The 21,407-nt window shown below is 42.7% G+C and overlaps 1 protein-coding gene across 1 annotated transcript in view; it reads right to left on the reverse strand.

The window, feature by feature from the left end:
- The window catches only part of LOC135255011 (anoctamin-9), a 62,760-nt gene extending 55,212 nt beyond the window's left edge, over window positions 1–7,548 (reverse strand). The window contains exon 1 of the mRNA XM_064335688.1: window positions 7,342–7,548. Coding sequence (XP_064191758.1) covers window positions 7,342–7,359 — 18 coding nt within the window. The 5' untranslated portion in view covers window positions 7,360–7,548. The remainder of the gene's footprint in view (window positions 1–7,341) is intronic.
- Between the last annotated feature and the right edge of the window lie 13,859 nt (window positions 7,549–21,407).

The raw sequence follows: 21,407 nt of genomic DNA on the forward strand, positions 1-21,407 counted from the left end.
AGAAATTTTAATGCAATCTGTAATATTCAATTAAAAACATTTAGGCCCTGTTCAGACCTGGCATTAAAATGCGTCTTTGGTGAGCCGATCACAAGTGGACAGCTCTAACTACAGGTGTGAATGCACCCAAGATGCATTGAGGACGCATTGAGATCCAATCACTCAGACCACATTTGTAGGTGGTCTGGTTCGCATATGGCCACATTCTTTTAGCAGTGTGTACACAAATGTGTCCTGGGCCACATTGAAGGACCGCCTAGTCAACTGACGTCCTCTGCGTAAGCGAAAGTACGTACGCATTTGTGCGACAACGGCGTCATATTAAAGTGCGAAACAACAAGAAGAAGCCACAACAACAGGCAACATGGATTCTCGAGGATGGAGTACACACGAAACACGCTGTCTGATTTCCATTTGGGCCGAAGAGTCAGTACAACGGAAACTGGATGATTCATATCGCAACCGGGCGATTTATGAGGAGATTTCGAAAAACATGGAGGGGAATGGTTAAAAACAACAACGCATTTGGTCTTTGCCTAATGGAAATGATGTACGTGTTTAATCGAATATTGAGTGGGGAAGTGAGATCACATGTGGTCACTTGAGACGCATGTGGAGACGCATTCTTATTCCGTCTCGCCTGAATCTAGACACAATCTGGATATATCTAGATACAAAGTACAGGTCTGAACAGGACCTTAGTGAAAATCTTAATGTGTGCATAGATAAGGATTATTGAGGCCTGATCATTGGAATCTACATTTTAAGTGTATTCCAGTTAAAAGCAGAAAATAATGTGATACAGTTGTTTCTGTTACATGGAAAATATTTTACCTGGAGATGAACAACTGGCTGTACAACAGGCTGTCTTTGACAATTAATTTGTATACAAATTTCACCTCTTCATTAGAAATAGGAGTAAACATTTTAAAATAAATTTTTAAAAAAGAGATATGCAGTAGCTGGCTGGATTACCTCCTAACATATTTGTGTTTGGTGTCCTACTGATGGGCTTAAAACCAGGAATCTCTTGATAATAATTCCATAGTGCTTAGTCCTGCTTCAAACCACAGAAGACGACTTCAATATGTGAATTTGTCAGCTTTCAGATCAGACCTGCCTGACTTTGCTATCACACCTCTGACCTTTCCCACCTCAGCCAATCAGCCATGTCACCCCTGTCTCTATGAACAATCCTCCCACCCCATTCAAACAACATAAAAACGCATACTATTCTGTTCTCAAGGCAGTCTAGAGTTTTGTGTACTTAACTTGAGCCAGTTAACGTCTCTTTGCATTGGGGTCCACTGTTTTTTTAGTGTTTGGTGTGAACAGGGACTGAAATCTTGGTCTTACAGCTCATCTGGCATTTTCATATTTCCATCCCAGACTTTTTGGAATATTCGGCTGTCTTTTCATTTTTGAACTTTGATGTTGGTTTTCTGGGAAGAAACAAGCTGTGGTTTGGTATTTTCCTTTATCCATTCCTTTTGTGACTCGTCTGTAACATTCATTATTTGCTTAAGGTAGCTGACCTTTATCTTTAGATTAACAGTCATATTTTTTTTGTAACTTAACAAATTTCTTAATTTTTATCTGTAAGTTGTACAATTTGTAAACGATTGACCCAACAGGTTTCTCTTCTCTATCAACAAATTCAGAGATATTAATTGACAATTAATATCTTTGAAAATAATTACCAAATGAAATCAAATATATGCAATATGTTGGATAAGTGAGTGGTTTTAACTGTTGATACACTTTTATTAAGTATTCTGAGTGCTGGACATTAAAACAAGGATTTTAACTGGTTAAAACCGCTGGATTAAGAACATAAATATTTAAATCAATCCTCATTGTGCTGACACGCCATAACAATTAGCTTCAGCTATACCTTCAGTCACTTTACTACACAGTATGCACCCCCATATACCCCACTCACCATCTCACTCACCCCATATGAGCTTAACTTGTTTATGATGAGATACATTTTGTCAGTATCTCATCATGGTATTACTCACTGAAAGTTGGTAGGGCCACCTTGAACAGTTCAGGCTAATTTTAAGCCATGTTTGTTTTATCAAAGAGTCAGATATAATCTGTGGTTGTTGTATGGAGTCTATGTTGTAATCCCCCCCCCCCCCCCCCAAGGCTATTCTTTGTTCAATTTTCAGCACTCTAGAAGTATTCAGGTACTGATAATCTATCTGAATTTGTTCTTTTGTAAGATCAAAATCTACGTGCTTGGAAACACGTGTCAAGGCATATGCAGAAGATGTTTCTGTTTAGAATGCTTTATTATTCATGCAAAAGTCATTTTACTAGTACGTAGTTACAGGCCGCATATTAACAACAAATGTTTGTCAATACAATAATTACATTAATATACTATATATGAATATTAAATATGCTATTGATTCTAACTACATTAACTATCTACGTATCTTAAAAACCTAAAATTTTTCACTAGTTTTTTAAAATTTCTGTTTCAGTTTAGCTTTAAGAGCAGATTTGGAAGTTTAGTGTGAGGGAGTGGGAGTTTTGGGAGACCAACCGCGACTGAACAGGGGGTTCTTTAAGCTATTAACCAGAGGTAAAATAGCCACAAAGTCTCAAGAGACAAGGGAAAGGAAAACAATACTCCTTAGGGAGAGTATCCCAAAGAAAAGCTCTACACAACCCACGTACTGGGTAAAAAAAAAACTAAAGCTTAAGGAGTATGAAAATAAAACAAAACTGAAACTAAAACAAAACGGAGCAGAAAACGGGGCAACTCAAAGAAAACAGACCTCGAACCGAGGCTGAAAAAGTAAAACCCTAAAGAAAGAATACTGAGCTTAGATTGTGGCACTAACTTGTTGCCAACAATCTCAAAAAAGCTAAAGACTGCTGTGCTAATTTTATAGCCACAACAATCCAATATCGCAACGCAACTCAATCCTATACCTTTACCTTTACCTCGCTTGACAGAATACCGGCTCTCGTGCAACATAACTGACACTGAAGCAAAGCTTATCGGCTTGCTCAGGGTTTAAATAGAACGCCAACAGGTGCAAATTGTAAAAAGAAATTTGCACGTGTATAATTTAATCAACTCAATGGCCGTAATAACTGAAGAAAAGGCGCATGAAAAAACCAATGGCCGTAATAACTGAAGAAAAGGCACAGGTAGGAAAAGAAATGGTGGTATCAGCCAAAACCATGACAGGACCCCCCCTCTAAGGGCGAACCACGCCTGCGGAAGTCATGAATAAGCTCAGGGTCCAAAATGTCTCTAGAGGGGACCCAACAGCGTTCCTCGGGGCCATAGCCCTCCCAGTCAATAAGGAACTGATCCCCTCGGCCCACTCGTCTCTCAGCCAGAATGCGGCGTACTGTATATACCGGCTCCCCATCAATGAGCCGAGGTGCGGGCGGCGGATGGTCCGCCGGAGCCAACGCGCTCACGAGAACCGGTTTAAGGCGAGAGACATGAAACGTCGGGTGGATTTTCATGGAACGAGGGAGCTGCAAGCGAACCGTGACCGGGTTGATTTTACGCACGATAAAAGGGCCCACAAACCGAGGGACGAGTTTACGAGATTCAACTCGTAAAGGAAGGTCACGGGTAGATAATCAAACCCGTTGACCCACCCGATAGGAGGGTGCCGGACGGCGATGCCTGTCGGCAAGTCCCTTCTGTTTGGCCGAGGAGCGCAGGAGGGAGGCACGGACTCTCCTCCACGTGGCCCGACATCGCCGAACAAAGAACCCAGCAGATGGCACCTCGTTGTTCTTCTCCAGTTCCGGGAACAGAGGAGGTTGGAATCCAAACTGGGCATACGTCTGAAGACGTGGTCGACTACCAGCCGTGCAGTCTCTGGTGCGGATGGCAATTTAGGCAGCGCGATGAAATGGGCTGCCTTAGAAAACCTGTCCACCACAACCAGGATAACTGTGTTGCCATCAGAAGCCGGCAGACCGGTGATAAAATCCAAGGCAACGTGGCTCCATGGACGACTCGGGACGGGCAAAGGGCGTAAAAGCCCAGAGGGTTGGAGCTGAGAACCCTTGTTGCGGGCACAGACCGAACAAGCTGAAATAAACTCCCGAACATCCCTTTCCATCCCAGGCCACCAAAACCGCCTGGCCAGGAAATCCTTAAACCTGTGGATGCCAGGATGCCCAGTAAGATGGGAGAAATGTCCCCACTGCAGCACCTGGGCACGTACCTTGGATGGCACAAAAAGACAGTTAAGGGGTCCCCCACCTGGATCCGGCTCCAGTCGTTGAGCCCTCCGCACCACAGACTCAATGTCCCACATAACTGGGGCCAAAATCTGGGTGGTAGGAACAATGGGCTCAGAGAAGTGGTCACTGTCAGAGTGATCGAAAATCCGGGAGAGTGCGTCAGGCTTGATGTTTTTTGAACCTGGGCGATATGTTAGCAGAAAGTTAAAACGGGAGAAGAAAAGCGACCAGCGAGCTTGCTGCGAATTGCGCCGCTTTGCGTTCTGAATGTACTCTAGATTTTTGTGGTCGGTCCACACTGTGAAAGGGTGTTCAGCTCCCTCTAACCAGTGCCGCCACTCCTCTAGAGCCAGTTTAACCGCCAAAAGTTCCCGGTCCCCGACGTCATAATTTCTCTCAGCCGGAGAAAGTGAACGAGAAAAATAAGCACAGGGGTGCATTTTTTAATCCTGGGGAGAACGTTGTGATAAAATGGCCCCTACCCCAAGCTCCAAGGCGTCCACCTCTACCACAAACGGGAGTGAAGGGTTAGGAGTTATCAGGATGGGCTCCGAACTAAACCTCCTCTTCAACTCCGTAAAAGCAGCCTCGGCTTTGGGCGTCCACTCAAAGCGTGAAGGGGTATTTTTCTTTGTCAGTGCGGTAATTGGCGCCACCACTGAACTAAAATTGCGTATAAAACGCCTGTAAAAATTAGCGAACCCCAAAAACCGCTGAACTTGTTTGACCGATTCTGGGGTAGGCTAATTCATGACCGCGGAAACTTTCTCTGGATCCATTTGTACCTTCCCCTCTGTCACAATGAACCCCAGGAAAGAAATGGATTTGGCATGAAACTTACATTTCTCTGCCTTTACAAATAGCTGGGCGTCCAAGAGACATTTTAAAACCTGTCTAACATGTCTGACGTGCTCCGAAAGATTGGCAGAATATATTAAAATGTTGTCTAAATAAACAAACACAAATTTCTCCAGCATCTCTCGTAGCACGTCATTCACAAATGCCTGAAAAACAGAGGGGGCGTTAGTGAGACCGAATGGCATGACCCGATATTCGAAGTGGCCGTGCGTATGCGTATTGAAAGCCGTTTTCCATTCGTCTCCCTCACGTATACGCACTAAATTATAAGCGTTACGGAGGTCGAGTTTAGTGAAAACTGACGCATCCTGGAGGCGTTCGAAAGCTGAGTTCATGAGGGGCAATGGATAGCGGTTTTTAATAGTGATATTGTTCAATCCTCTATAATCAAAATCATGACATTTAGTTTCCGTTTTGCTCGCTCTTTATTTTTATTTCAGTTTACAATGTTTTTTTTTCTTACACATTTTTTGTCTATGGTTGGTCAAAGCTGGTTAAAGCTGGTTAAGCAGGTATAGTAAGCTGGAGGCCAAACTGGTGGAATCACTGACTGCAGGATGCTCAGCTGGAGAAGAGCTGATCAACTAAATATCACTAGCTAGAAGTGGCTGATTTAAGATGGAATTTTAAACAGAGTAGGTGACCATCTACCTGATGATACAGTATGTACCTATCTAGCAACCGTGATTTAGACAGCTACCATCAGCTAGCTAGCTAATGTAGCTAGCACTTATATAGCAAGCTAGTTAAAATTAAGCTGAAAATTCAAAAGGAGGTACATTTCAGTCAGTTACATGAAGTTACACTACAGAACACTCTAAATAAAAATGTTTGTTATTGGGTTTTAGAAAAAAACATATTTTTTGCATTTATACTCTTAGGTGGAAGAGAGTTTAATAATCTAGGAGAAAAACAACTAAAGGAACTCTCTCCAGAACATCCATGGCATAACCATCGCAATGTAATATTCCACAAATACCGAAATTGAACAAGTAGACATACCTTTCTAACGTTGCTAACATATTGGGATGACGTGAAGGGTTGTAGGTGATGTCCCAGAACTTCCATTAATGCAGTGCCATGTGGCCAGCTTTCCACTAATCAATAAAAGCTCTGTAGTAAATGTACTGCTCAACATTCAAGCACCCCACCAGTTAGTCTCTTGTACATAACATATTTATGACCCTCAGGGTGGCCCATGAAAAACTTCATCATCCCAACAGTAAACAGCACTCCTCTGCAGACTAATCCATCAGAAATCTACAAGACGTTTTAGTATAATGTATCCAAAAATAAAGACTGATTGTTTGATTGTCAATTCATGATCAGTTTATTAACTGATACTGCACTAAACGTTATAGATTCCTGGGCCTCTGTATTGTGAGCCAAACTGTAAGTAATGGTATAGCAAATCCCTCACTGCTCAGCTACAGGCATGCACATTTTGTTCTCTCGAGGAACACGCATCATAAAACCAATCACAAAGACAGAACACGATGAGGTCATGATCTAGGCATGGTGCTGTGTTTCAGATGAAAACTTTTTGTTCACGGATTTTCTTTGGCTGTTATGTGTCACATGAAATCAGCTATTGTGGTCTGTGGCAGTGAAAGACAGTGTACTGACTCAGCTCAGCCTTGCCATACTAATGGCACAATTTTGCTTGACAAATGGGCATGTTGGTCCCATTTTAGACCACTGTATTTAATTCTCCAGTGCATTAGCCAACAGTAAATCGTGAATAAGCAGCTAATACAATTTCGGTCAGAAACATCTGATACGTTTACAAAATCCAAAATGGATCCATTTTCGCAAAGCGTGCCTAATGGTACTTTCTTCAGATGCTCAGAACGTGACTAATGAAGTCGGGAGAGCTTCATTACGCATTCTAGAAAAACAGTTGCCTATCTCTTAAGTTAGTTAGGCTACCTATAAAGCAATCCTACGTGTAAGAAAAAAATAATAACACTAATTTTTCCATCTAAATTGCAGTACCGCAAAAAACAAGAAATAAATAAAATATGAACCATTTATTACTTTATGTTTTCCCTTAGTTACTGTCCAGTAGGCTAACTGGGCGCCTATTGCCTTGACCATTACGCTACCACTACTGAAGTCAGACAGACAGACAGCAGTCTACTGCTCAATTGTAATTAAATTTAGGACATTTTTATCGCCTTCTTGCCATTGTCGAACACCTGGCCGCTTTCAATTATGGCTTTGTTAACCATTCAAATTTGCGTCGCCACTTACCTGCCCCTTGGACTGCATGATTTGATGGTTTTTACTCCAAATCCACTTCTTTTAACTAATCGACTCTGGTCATTAAAAAAAACTTTACAGAGGATTGTGACAAGTATTTTGCAACTTCAGACACGAGCTAACAGCACACTTCCGTGTTTTCTACAAGACGCCGGAGTCGGGATTGGTTTCAGTTGCGAATGTGTCGCACAGGAGAGGGATTCTACCTATCACGGGCAAGTGATATACCTGTAGTTTGCTTATACTGTATTAGCCTACATTCGGCAATAATAGAGAGACTACGTGTATGTCGTGCGATATTATCGAATTACCGTATTACCGAAACTTTTGCGGATTTTCATAAATATATTTCTGTTTTACTTTCACATTCAAATAAGTATTTTATAGGTCGTTGGCAGCCAACTTTAGCCTATACCAAGTCAACACGTAGCTGAACTTCTATCAAAGAAGTTACGACGAAAAATATATGATTTCCTCTAGAGTAGCCTACATTTCACCAATGTAACTGGCCAGGTGCCATCTGGTATTATGATACAACAGAAGTTATTCAGTAGGGACGTCTCGATTTTAGTTAAAATTTAGTATCGATGGTTTTACTGGAACTATTTTCCTTCCCCTTCTTCGGAGACAGACAAACAATTCATTCCCATATTCAACAACAGATGCCTTTAAATGTGGCTGCCCTAAAACATTTTCTTAGGGCAGCCACTGACGTCAGACATGATACAGTAACAATCTCACTTCTCTATGCTGGGGGATATGTCATAGTGCTAAAATGAAAGTATACATCACATATCACTGCTGGTTACAATATGCAATGGAAACAGGATCACTGGTTAAAATCAATGTAGAAACTATACAGGCTATTCCATGTTGGATACAGTAATACTGTTAATAAAGAAAGAAAGATACTAAGTCAAATACGGGGCAACATAGCTCAGGAGGTAAAAGCGGTTGTATGGCAGTCAGAGGGTTGCCAGTTCGATCCCCACCCTGGGCGTGTCGAAGTGTCCCTGAGCAAGACACCTAACCCCTAACTGCTCTGGTGAATGAGAGGCATCAATTGTAAAGCGCTTTGGATAAAAGCGGTATATAAATGAAGTCCATTTACCAAATACAGTATTCAAGATTCAGTACTTTATTGCCATACAACTTAGTTGTTAGGAATTTGCCTCAATGTGCTCATGACAGAACAGCAAAACAGTCAAGACACATCATAAGAAAAAAAAATGCGGGGAGAGCCTTCTCCGAAAGTCAACCACCGGTTCTTTAGTTTTGGAGACGTTCAGTTCCAAGTTGTAGAGCCAGCACCAGTCAACGAGAGACAAGACCTCATTTCTGTAGGCTGATTCATTGTCACATGAGATCAGCCCTACCACTGTTGTGTCATCAGCAAATTTAAACATTTTAACAGAGTCACAATGTGTAGTGGCAGGAGCAATACAATGTAATAAAAACAATATATTTGGTAGTCTACTTTAAGGATTATGATAGAGAACCTTTTACTCTGAGTATATTTTATCCCTCACAGGCTCATATAAGTTGAGTAAAACAGATCATTCCAAGTTACAGGATTCAAAATACACAAGAAATACAAACATCCTGCTGCCAGTAATTTACGGTAACTTCCTCTTTCTTTTTACATTTTTTTAAACCACACATATAGTGAGCTCCATAACATTTAGGACAAAGACATATTTTTTCTTGATTTGGCCTTGTACTCTGTACACACATAGATTTGTAATCAAACAATTTACAAATCAAAATGTAGAAAAATACCCTTAGAATGGGAAAATATGCACTTAACCACACGTGAATTGTTTGATTACAAATCTAAAATTTTGAAGTACGGAGCCAAATCAAGAAAAAAAAAGTTTACATCCCAAATGTTATGGAGCTCATTGTAGGTGGCCTGCATAGGTACTGGTGCTGCCTATATAACCACGACCCCAAAGGCTGTTCGACTGGCATCGCATTATCCTTTCTGCAAATCTTGGTTGACAAATGGCTTTCCCCATCTACTCTTCTGGTATAAGTTGCTGTTATTTTGGTTTTCTAAGGGTGCCTCAGTGACCAGCCATGCTGTGGCTAGATGCTTCTTGCTTAACACACTTTTTCTCTGTCCTCCTGTTTGCCTGGCGAACCCACATTAGAAATATATTTCCTCACTTTGTCCTGAGTTCAGTGTCTTCACAGACCGTGCTGCAGTGACGGAAGCAAGAGAGCATTGATGTACGTACTCAGTTTGCTAAACACTGTTCCTTCACTACCTGACTAATTATCACATTCAGGGGCCTCATTTATAAAACTGGCTTACGATCAATTTTGATCTTAAGTATGACTTAGGCAGAAAATCACGTATAAGTAGTTATTTATAAAACCTTACTTTGACGTGGAAATGATCTTATCAAAGTCTAGACTTGATAGAAGTGATTTTCCTGCTGGCTATGTAGGGGTATTGCAGTTTGGGACGCATATGCGTCCAAGCCTGTGGTGAACTTTGCAATAACTTTATGAACAATTTGTTCACTGCAGCAGCAACACACTACCAAGCTACCTGTTTGGCTTTGTTTGTCAACCCACTATTTAGTCCACCGAATAATACGTGTTGCCTGTCTTCAATCTGCTCTACCATCGCCGTGATCTCGTCTCCCAAAAAGTTTGCTTTTCTCTTTTGGTCCATGGTTATTCCTGACTAAACCCTCATTTGTACTAGCATTATATAAGGGGAAATCGCTGATTGTAAGGCACGTTCAGGTGCCATCAATTTTAAGTTAATTTGAGATTTATAGATCATAGGTGCATAAGTTACAAATGGGCTTCTTAGAACCTGCGTAAGCAAGGTTTTTTATGCTCAGTATCTTTTATGAATCGAATGTAAGCACACCGTCGGAAATGATCTTAAGACTAAGTTCAAGTATAAATCTACATTACATTACATTACAGGCATTTGGCAGACGCTCTTATCCAGAGCGACGTACAACAAAGTGTATAACCATAACCAGGAACAAGTATGACGAAACCCCTAGAGAGAAGTACCGGTCCAAGTACAGGGAACAACCGCATAGTTCAACCTGGACCCTGGTGGTTAAACTGATTAACACTAACAACGAGAACGGCAACAACGCAATCTATGGAAAAATAAAAATAAATAAAGATACAAGTAGTCGTTAAGACTGGCGCATCAACTAAGTCACCTATTAAACAGCTGCCTAGTTACAACCCTAAGTTTAGTCATTTACAGGGGGGGAAGGGATGGGGAGAGGTGCAGCCTGAAGAGGTGGGTCTTCAGTCGTCGTTTGAAATGGGTCACAGTCTCAGCTGTTCTGACCTCCACAGGGAGGTCATTCCACCATCGTGGGGCCAGAACAGAGAGGAGACGTGTTCTGGAAGTGCAGGTGCGAAGAGGGGGAGGTGCTAGGCGTCCTGAGGTAGCAGAACGGAGGGATCTGGCTGGCATGTAGGGTTTGAATATCTTTTGAAGGTATGCTGGGGCTGATCCCTTGACTGCCTGGTATGCTAGAACCAATGTTTTGAATTTGATGCGAGCTATAACAGGCAGCCAGTGGAGGGTAGTGAGCAGGGGAGTTACGTGGGAGTGTCTGGGTAGGTTGAAGACCAGACGAGCCGCAGCATTCTGAATGAGCTGCAGGGGTCTGGTGGCAGATGCCGGTAGTCCAGCCAGAAGAGAGTTGCAGTAGTCCAGGCGGGATAGAACCATTGCTTGGACCAGGAGCTGGGTTGAGTAGGTGGTGAGAAAGGGGCGGATTCTGCGGATGTTGTATAGGAAAAATCTGCATGCCCGGGTTACTGCTGCAATGTTGTTGGAGAGGGACAGCCTGTTGTCCATCATCACTCCGAGATTCTTGGCGCAGGGTGATGATGTCACTACGGTGTCCCTAAGGAAATGGAAAAGTCGAGGAGGGGAGAGGATAGAGCAGGAATAAAGATTAGCTCCGTCTTTCCCGGGTTGAGCTTCAGGTGGTGATTGTCCATCCAGCTCTGTATGTCCCTCAGGCAAGCGGAGATGCGGGCGGGGACCTGTGTGTCCGATGGGGAGAAAGAGAGAAAGAGTTGCGTGTCGTCGGCATAGGAATGATAGGACAAGCCATGGGCAGATATTACAGGGCCAAGGGATCTGGTGTACATGGAGAAGAGAAGGGGACCAAGGACTGAGCCCTGGGGAACTCCGGTGGTGAGGGGACGGGGTGGTGATACCTTACCCGCCAGGCAACCTGGAAGGAGCGGTCAGAGAGGTAGGACTCAATCCAGTCAAGGACTGTGCCGCGGATCCCTGTTGCTGCCAGGGAGGACAGGAGGGTAGAGTGGTCCACAGTGTCAAATGCAGCGGAGAGGTCTAGGAGAATCAGGACAGAGGAGAGGGAGGCTGCTCGTGCGGCATGGAGTGACTCACTGACCGAGAGGAGTGCAGTCTCAGTCGAGTGGCCAGGCCTGAAGCCAGACTGGTGGGGATCAAGCAGGTTGTTCTCAGAGAAATAAGCAGAGAGCTGGTTAGATGCAGCACGTTCGAGTGTTTTGGATAGGAAAGGGAGGAGAGATACCGGGCGGTAGTTCTGAATGACTGAAGGATCTAGTGTGGGTTTCTTCAGCAGCGGGGTGATGTGGGCCTTCTTGAAGGATGAGGGGAAACATCCAGAAGATAGGGATGAGTTCACGAGGGAGGCGACAAAAGGGAGGATGTCTGGTGTGATTGCTTGAAGGAGAGATGAGGGGATAGGGTCGAGGGCGCAGGTGGTAGGGCGGTGGGTGAGCAGAAGCTGGGAGACTTCAGTGTCTGAGAGGAGAGAAAATGTGGAGAAACAGGGGGCGGAGGACGCAGAGGGGGCGGAGGACGCAGAGGGGGCGGAGGACGCAGAGGGGGCGGAGGACGCAGAGGGGGCGGAGGACGCAGAGGGGGCAAAGGAGGTGCGGATGTCTGCAATCTTTTCGTCAAAGAATGCTGCAAAGTCATCTGCAGTGAAGGAAGATTGGGGTGGAGGAGGTGGCACGCTGAGGAGAGAAGAGAAAATAGAGAAAAGTTGACGAGGGTTAGAAATGGAGTTATGAATTTTGGTTTGGTAGAATTTTGCCTTAGCGGCAGTGACAGAAGAAGAGAACTCTTTCAGGAGAGACTGATAGGCTGAGAGGTCAGATGGGTCCCTGGATTTGGCCCACTTCCTCTCAGCAGCGCGGAGGGTGGCCCTGGAGGTGCGCAGGATGTCAGACATCCATGGACTGGGAGGGGATGAACGTGCTGGCCTAGGGACGAAGGGGCATAGGGAGTCGAGTGCTGAGGAGAGAGATGACGTCAGGGTGGAGGATGCAGAGTTAGTGGGGAGCTTGGAAAATGATTGAAGAGTGGGGAGGGAGGCAGTCACTCTGTGAGCAAGAGAAGAGGGTGATAGGGAGCGGAGGTTACGGCGGACAGTGACAGTGGGGATGGGAGGGGGAGAGGGAGGGTGTGGAGAGAGGGGGAGGGAGAAGGAGATGAAATGATGGTCAGACGTATGCAGGGGGTAACCGTAAGATTGGAGCTGGAGCAGGTCCTCAGGAAGATCAGGTCTAGGAGGTTGCCTGCCTTGTGGGTTGGAGGAGAGTGTTGTAGGGAGAGGTCAAAGGAGTGAAGTAGTGGTAGGAAGGCAGCAGACTGGGAGGCTTCTAGGTGGATGTTAAAATCTCCGAGGAGGATCAGCGGGGTGCCGTCCTCAGGGAAGGAGCTGAGCAGGGTGTCTAGCTCATCCAGGAAGCTTCCCAGGGGCCCCGGGGGGCGATAAATAACAATAATATAAAGGTTAGCAGGGTAGGTGATAGAGACAGGATGGAATTCAAAAGTGGATATGGACAGGTCAGGGAGGGGGAGAACAGAGAATTTCCAGGTGGGGGAGATCAGTAGACCAGTACCACCACCACGGCCAGATCGCCGGGGGGTGTGGGAGAAGGAGTAGGAGGATGAGAGGGCAGCAGGAGTGGCAGAGTTGTCTGGTGTGATCCAGGTCTCTGTGAGGGCAAGGAACTGCAGGGATTGGAGGGAGGCATAGGCAGAAATGAAGTCTGCCTTGCGCGTAGCAGACTGGCAGTTCCATAGTCCCCCTGTGACCGTGAAGTTCTCACAGGGGGTCAGCGGGGGGTAGCAGAGGTTAGAGGGGTTCCGTTGTCGGGGGGGGCCACGTCGCTGGAAGCGCCTTCTGAGGGGGAGAGCACAGACTGGAATGGGGAACTGGCTCATAAACTAGGAGGGAGCGACGCTAGCGTCGCTCCGAATGTACCTAATTAGCAGCTGAAAAGCTGAGTCGAATAACGCACTGATTACAGGTTAACAGTTTGTGATAGTGCAATAATCGCAATCTATCAATTCTAAGAATCAAACAATCTAAAAACAAAGACACCTAACGCAACCTAAAACCAAAGACCAGTTTCCACACAGGGAAAAGTTTAAAATCTAACGCGGTATGCAATTAGTAAATGAACGCAGATACTTATCCACTCTAGCAGGACGGATTTCAGCAGTTCTACGCACCTGGACGAATTATACACTTACTGCCTAAACTGGATCTAATCTAAGAACATTTTTATAAATGAGGCCCCAGGTGTCCTCTCACTGGCTTCCATGCACATTACAGTGTATTATAAATGTACAGTGCTTGCTTACCATTGCTGTTGTCTTACTGGCAGGTCTTGGTGTGGCCCCTTAGTATTGAGATCTGTGGTTCAACAAATGGGAAATCTGGAATATATTTGCAGGCATTTTGTCAGATCTCAGTCTCTGGGGCACGGCACTAAACGGACTGCTCATCGTGGCTGCATGTGAGACCCATGAATATTCAGTTTGCCTCCCTTCCAAATTTGTGCGTGTATTTTTTTTCTTTATATCCCTCATGAACTGACACCTCAGAGGTCATAGAGGATCTAATCACCTGTACACACCCAAAGACACACTTCAGTAGCAACACACATTCACCAACCCACTCAACATGTGCACATACACACACATCACATACACCCACACACATACTCACACTCACAGATGAAACAATAAACTGCATCACCCAAAAAACAAAGACAATAAAGATGGCAAATGAAAATAACAAGAAAAAAATCTAACTAGCTATAAATTAAGTTGTGCTTAAATGGCACAATTTTCATTCCAATTGATTATTTTAATGACTAAAATTCCTCAAGCCTATACATTTTACCTGATTTCTCAATGTGGTTTTCCCATTTTCTTTTGTAATTGAACTATCTAGCATCAATGCTTAACATGCACCTCAAAGTAATAAATTACATAGGATATTACAACCATTGCTTAGCAATTTTGAACCTGAACTCAAAAGACGGGGACTATTGGACAAAACCAAAAAAGATGAAGTAGACCTTCAGTTTCCTCTGCACAGAAGTGAGAGCACAAAGAGTCTAAATTACCCTATTTATGTATCTTTGTATAAAAGTTTATTCAGAAATATGTACATAGAAGAATATTTACAGGCTAATTTATGCAATGACCCTGTAAACATTAGTCCATAGGCCAAATAGATCTTCCCATTTAGCATAAATGTTATTAGAAATTTCAACTAATTTGTTGTTTTTCAACAGAAATATACAGTTTTACTGATCTTAACTGTTGTGGACCATTCATATGATCTAATACAAGGTGTATAGCCTGTCAGTTTTAGTTTCCCTAACATATTTTTCCATCTTGGAGGTATTGCTGCTACTTATTGGTTGTATTGAAATTGTATACATATATTTCAATAATTTTTACAAAATTATTTAAAATTGAAATGTTTTATGTACATTAATTATGTCATTAATGAATAAAAATACCATTTTGACAGAATGTGGTTCTCCATTTTTAATATAATCCATTGATTAAAATACAAGAGCTTGGCCAAATGATCCAGCTTGCCATGTCATAGTATTTTTCATTGGGAAAGTACTGAAATTGCAGCCATGCTTTCAATGCTTAAAGTTATTTAAAAGCCAAGGAAAGTGATTACCATTATCTTGAAAAACAAGAACACATTTGTTCTGAAAATGGGGTGATTCTGTTGAAGGGGTTTGCTTGTATTCCAATTTTAGGAACAAAGGGTATTTTAGGTACTTACAGAAGTTTCTCATGACCTCTTAGCTTCACAATGGCTGATGTAGGGACATTAATGAGTTTATGGCTTAAAGAAGAAAATTAAATTAAAGTAACTGCAAAGCAGCTTGTATAGGGACATTATGCATTCAGAGGTTGTATCATGCTCTCACCTGGAAAAATTAACTGAAAGGGTTGTCCAGCAGGAACTCTCCATCATTGTTCTTTTACTGGAGCAATAACAACAACCCCAAATGCAGAATAGCAAAAATTGAGGACAGACAGTAATTGAAAGGCAGTATTGAGGAAAAGGATTCTGAGACTTCCCTCAGATTCTCAGATTCCCATGCTGTTCGTGGGTTCAAAAGTGAGAGCATTCAAAACAATCTGTATGACTCAGCAAGGGACTGAGGGAGCAAACACAAACACGTAACACCTAAGACGGTGACTAGCAGACTGGTGTGACTATCCAACCCCCTAGCTGTTGATGCACTTCAAATGTGCCCTGCCCCCAGACATATAACTGCTGAATATGTCACCCTGGGAATTTCACCCAAAGATTACCTTGATTAACGCAGATGACAAATAATAGAGATTTTTTAATTGAAATGAGGAACCCAGACATGATTTAATGAAAATTTCCAAGAAACATGGAACTGTAATAAAAGATTGACAGACGGTCTTCATTATAATTATTCAGATATTAGCTAAAACCCACAGCCAACAGGGGCCGCTATTGGCGAAGAGTGAAGCAGGTTAGCAACAGGTGGCGCTATAAGGGAGGGGAATACTTGTTACCACTATCACACATGCTCATAGGTGACACACACACTGCAAAGATAAAGTGTTAAGTGTTAAATATATTGATATATACATTTCTCTCAATAATTATGCAGTGAATGGGAAGAATAGGACCACGTATGCTGCCATCCTCTACAGGTACAACCACCAGCACTTCAATAACGTCCCATTTAAAACGGAGGAAACAAACATTTTATAAAAGATAGAAGGAACTGGTTTTTCAATTACAAGAACATGAGCTTGACAAAATTAACCAAGATAAAAGCCTGCCACAGACAGACATGATTATTTGAAGTCTGTTGCTATGCATACACCATTGCAGCTAAAAACATTACTACTGGCAAAAGAGCAGTGGCTACAGTGTGCTGGCATCTCATTCTCTTAAGCAAACAAAATGACAAGAACATTACTTCCACAAGATAATCTGAAACCAGCAATGTTGGTCCTTATGCTCCAGAAAAATCACCATATGATTGGCATAATAGCCCCTTAGTATAGCTTCCATCACTGAGCCACAGGAGGCACTGGGAATTCTGGTTTTTGAAGAGGTCACCTTCTGCTTCCCCAAATTGTCCAGAGAGAAGATCTGTTGCAACATTGACTGTTCCAAGGAGATGAGCAGCCTGCTGGGACACCTAAAGCAGGAGCTGATGCTCTTTCACATACAGTATTGTTGATCTCAGCTCTCCCTGACATTTGATGTATGACACTACAGTTGAGCTGCCTGTGCAAACTATTGCCTGGCCCCCTGGTATGCTGAGAAAATGGGCCAATGCAGAAAACACAACTAACAACTTGAACAGGTTTATGTGATCTCCACCAACCCCAGAGTGATCTGCCCCCCAGACAGCCCCCAACCCATTAGAATTGCATCAGTGGCTATGATCAACCTCAAACACACTAACCCCAATGCCTTCCTGGAGGCTAAGAGCCAAAAGTTATAAAGCTAATGTGGTGTGGCCGTAAACAACTGTTGCAACAGGTGACTAACAACCCAAGCTATGGTTTTACTGACCAAATAAAGAGCAACTAATCTTGCCTACATGACATGCATATAGTCCACTTTTAAAGGCCTAACAGATCAGAAAATCGCACATAATAATGACCTAAAGAATAGTTTACTGTGATGAGAGAGCTTTGGGGCTATAGCCAGCTGCTCTTGCTCTTTGAAAAGCTCTCGGCATCTGTGCCAGCTGTGGGAGAAAGCGCTGTTGATTTTGCAGCAGATAGAAAATGCCCAAGCACCTGTTTTGTTTTTTTCTTTAGCCTGGGAATTTGTTATGGCCACATTTAAGCTATGCCCAAAACAGTGGAACCATTGCCATTTGAGGTAATCTCTGACAGTCTTCACTATCTTGGAGCCGTTATCAGTGGTAATGCATGCTATTACTATAATGGTGTGGGGGTGTTGGAGAACCAGAAGCGACTAATATAGGGGAACGAAAAGCTAACGCTACCGGAAGCGTTAGCCACAAAGTCCCGAAGGACAAAGGAAAGGGAACACCCGAAAGTAAAACACAAAACAAATAAGATCCTTGGGAGAGCAACTCCCGCACACAAAGGATCCTAACCAACAACAAAAAAACCCGGAGTAAAAAACCACTCCGAAGGACCACCTTGTCCAGCCGTAAAACTGGCTTGCGAAACCAAAAGCGACCCGTGAAAACCAGGGCGAAAAAAGAAAAGGACCAGTGGTACAGAGGCGAAGCTCTGGTACCAAACCCAAAACTGGTCTCAAAAGAAAAGACAACTGAATAGCAAAACTTACTCAGCGAAAAGAAAACCCTGAGACGCAGCTCAGAAAAACACAAACAAAATACATTACCCGGGACACCGTCCCGATACCCACCAGCTCACACGAGCTCAAAATAAAAGTATAAATGCTCTTAAGGCGTCAGAATGCGCTCACCGCTGTGCTAAGAGACTTAATCGTCTTAAGAGGACACAGAACCAACCACGAACACAGTTCAGTAAACCATCCACCGAGCACCTATACCTATACCGTACCGGCTTTGTGATAACGGGATTTGACACAGAAGCGCTGATGGCTGTTCTGTCAGTGCTTATAAAGGCACCTCCCCAGGTGAAAATAATTGGGAATCAGACACCTGGAACAAATTAAGAAATTCTCAAAGCCCGGGTGCCTTTTAGTGGCAGCACAAGGCCACTACACCCCAGAACCATGACAATTACTTTCTCCTCTACCTCCCAATCCTGCATTGCTGCTGACTGTCCCTCCACTAGCACATAATGTATATGACCTTCTGGAACAAATGTTGCATTGAGGCATTGGTGTTTTGCGTTTTGCAATTTTGACTATTACTCTAAACTGGTCAGTCAAATTAGTCAAATTGTGTAGGCTTAGTATTATAGAATAACAAGAGCATATAATAATAAAAAAATACTAATTTGACTGACTTGTTGACTAGTTTAAACTAGCCTCAACCCCACCAGTATCAGCTGCTGATAGTGAGGACAGTAGTCAATTCCTGCCCTCTTCTCTTGCCTCAGGGGCCTTTTGCCTGCTAGCCTCTCCAGAGCACTGCGGCATTGGCTCGTTAAAAACCATAGTGTTTTCTTTGTCTCTACTGGTCTGATCACTAGTCTGCTCTGGACAGGCATGCACCAAGTGGCCCTCCTTCCTGCAGCAAAAACACTTTAGACTCAGCAGTTATGTGAATAGTATAATCAAAATTGTCAATGCTGAACACAAGCTTAAGATTCAATTCTCCAGTACTCTGGAGAATCATCAGAACCTTTATCCGAAAGGACACTACATGCTTCATTCTAGGATCTTTTGTGCCAAGATTTATAATTTTGAAAGACAAAACCAGCTGCCTGTGGTAAGACAGCTCTCACCCCAGCACTTCATCTTTCAAAAAGCGAGGGGCATTTGAAATAACTCTTTGCTGGACTGACAGGGGGAAAGACCAGAGTGTGCTTGTCAGCACAATACCTTGCTGAACCGATGCATTAACCTTTTCCACCTGGTCATTCCTGATGCTGACTTAATACTTGAATGGCCCACTATGTCTCTAACTGTCAATCCACACTCCTCCATAAAGCAGGCAACCGGCAAGGCGACCCTCAAAACCTGTACTCACTCCCTGAGCCATCTCAGCCAGTGGAACCAGCTGGAGGATGCCCGAATTATCAACACTAAACAAAGGAAACAATGAAAAGATGCAACAAAAACAGGAAAGAAAAGAGAATGAACCCCTTCCCAATCATGCAGGAAAAACTTGATTGATTGAAGGAAAACAGGTTAACGCCACACTGAGAGAGAGACTGAGAGAGACTTTTGACACAAAAACGCAAAAACTTACTACAATTACCTTAAAACCTACCACAGCCCCCTTCTTACAAACCCAAAACATTGCGACCTCATGGCAATGTGCTCCAACAGCTAGAGAGCCAATGTACAGAGACAGCAGAGTGCCTTTTACTGTAAGTTGTTCGTGTAGGCTTTGATGGAATTGGCCAAAACAATAAAAGCTGCTAATTCAATGTTCACGGTTACAGCATAATGTTGATGTCAGGCCTAGCTACTATGGGAAATGTTACTATAGGCCTACCATTTTATGAAACAATAATTAACTCTGCAATTAAGGGAATTATGTAACAATACCAGATTCACACACTGTCCTGGATTTAGCTAGGCTATCTAAAAATGAGTATTACCGTTTGAGCCTGAACAATGGGTTTACAGTTGTAAGCAGCATAAACTGTCATTTTGACAAAATGGCTTACATTACAAATGTACCAACACTGGTCAATGTTAATAATGGAATAACTATAATTAAGGTTAGCTGTCATGTCACAGTATTCTTAACCAATCAGGATAATTAATGATATTGCCTATAAAAGAACGAGACAATAAACACTTAACTTAAGGCAGTTATTTTATTTGGTATGAAGAAAAACTATTCCGAGGCACACTTTAGAAGTTCTTCAGTTTTAAAATGCCTTTTATTAATATTGCAGCATGCTATTGTGAAACATGAACATGAGGGGAGCCTATGCGTTTCAGCATTAGCCTACAGGTTTTATAGGGATGCTGGCAGGACAAATTAATAAATAATCAAATCGTTCGTTCGTTCGTCATTGATGACTTCTGGCAGCACTGTAATTATGACTACAGTATAAGAAAGGCTGCCTAATCTTGCTGCCTAATTTTAATCATCATTATCAAAGATCAGTGAAATATGTCACCATCTTCTGGTTATTCACAATCGTTTTAATATATTATTGAACATAATTTATGTCTTCAATGGGAAACTTCTGGAACTAATTTAAAACAGAAGAATCATTCAATTTATATAATTCAAATTAAAACGTGGATATAAATAAACAGTCTTTAATCATGTAATGAGTATAAATAAATATACAATCATGACATGTCTAAATGTGGTTTAATTCAATTTATATATTTTTAATCTCAATGACATTAACTACACACGTTTTCTTAACCTTCTGCCATGTACCTCATGTACCACTTTCATATTACATGTAAAAATATTTCACCTCGGAAAAATGATAAATGATCAATAAATGGGTGGAAGTATTTTTATTTTGCTGTCAAAAATGAATGGAGCCCAATGAGGAAAATGGCTTTTTGAGGGAAAATCATAGCCTAGATATCAGTAGGGGGCGACATTACGTCCGTGCTGAAGTTGAGAACCGAAAGCTGCCCCCCTGGCAGGATTTCAATCAGTCAGAAGTTGTGGCTAGCCTGCTAGCTACATGCGCCAATGAGCAGCTTCCATAGGAAAGGAACCGGTAAGCGGAAGCTGTCTCCAGTTCGTTTATATCTCAATGGCTTTGACGTTCGGTCTGTGACTGTCTTGACTTTTTAAATGTCATTATCCTTCTTGTTCTGCTGCGCACGTAGTGTCACACTGTACGGTAACAAGAAATTCACGCAAACTCGTTAAAGCTTGAACGATGCACATCTTTAGGCAATAATTAAATAATATTTTATTTTTCACACATAGCCTAGTTATTTTTATTCAAAATATTTTAATTAAAAATAGTCCCCCTTAAATATTGGGGGTGCTGAAGTTACTCAGCACCCACAGAGCTCCACCTGTGCTTGTAGGCTAGTCTAGAAGATGCGCTTAAGAGGCTTCTTTAACTGCAGTTTTGGTTTCTGTCTTCGGTTCTCTCTGTATTTACTTGC

The sequence above is a fragment of the Anguilla rostrata genome, chromosome 5, assembly GCF_018555375.3.
Source record: "Anguilla rostrata isolate EN2019 chromosome 5, ASM1855537v3, whole genome shotgun sequence".
In the NCBI taxonomy this organism is placed as follows: Eukaryota; Metazoa; Chordata; class Actinopteri; order Anguilliformes; family Anguillidae; genus Anguilla; species Anguilla rostrata.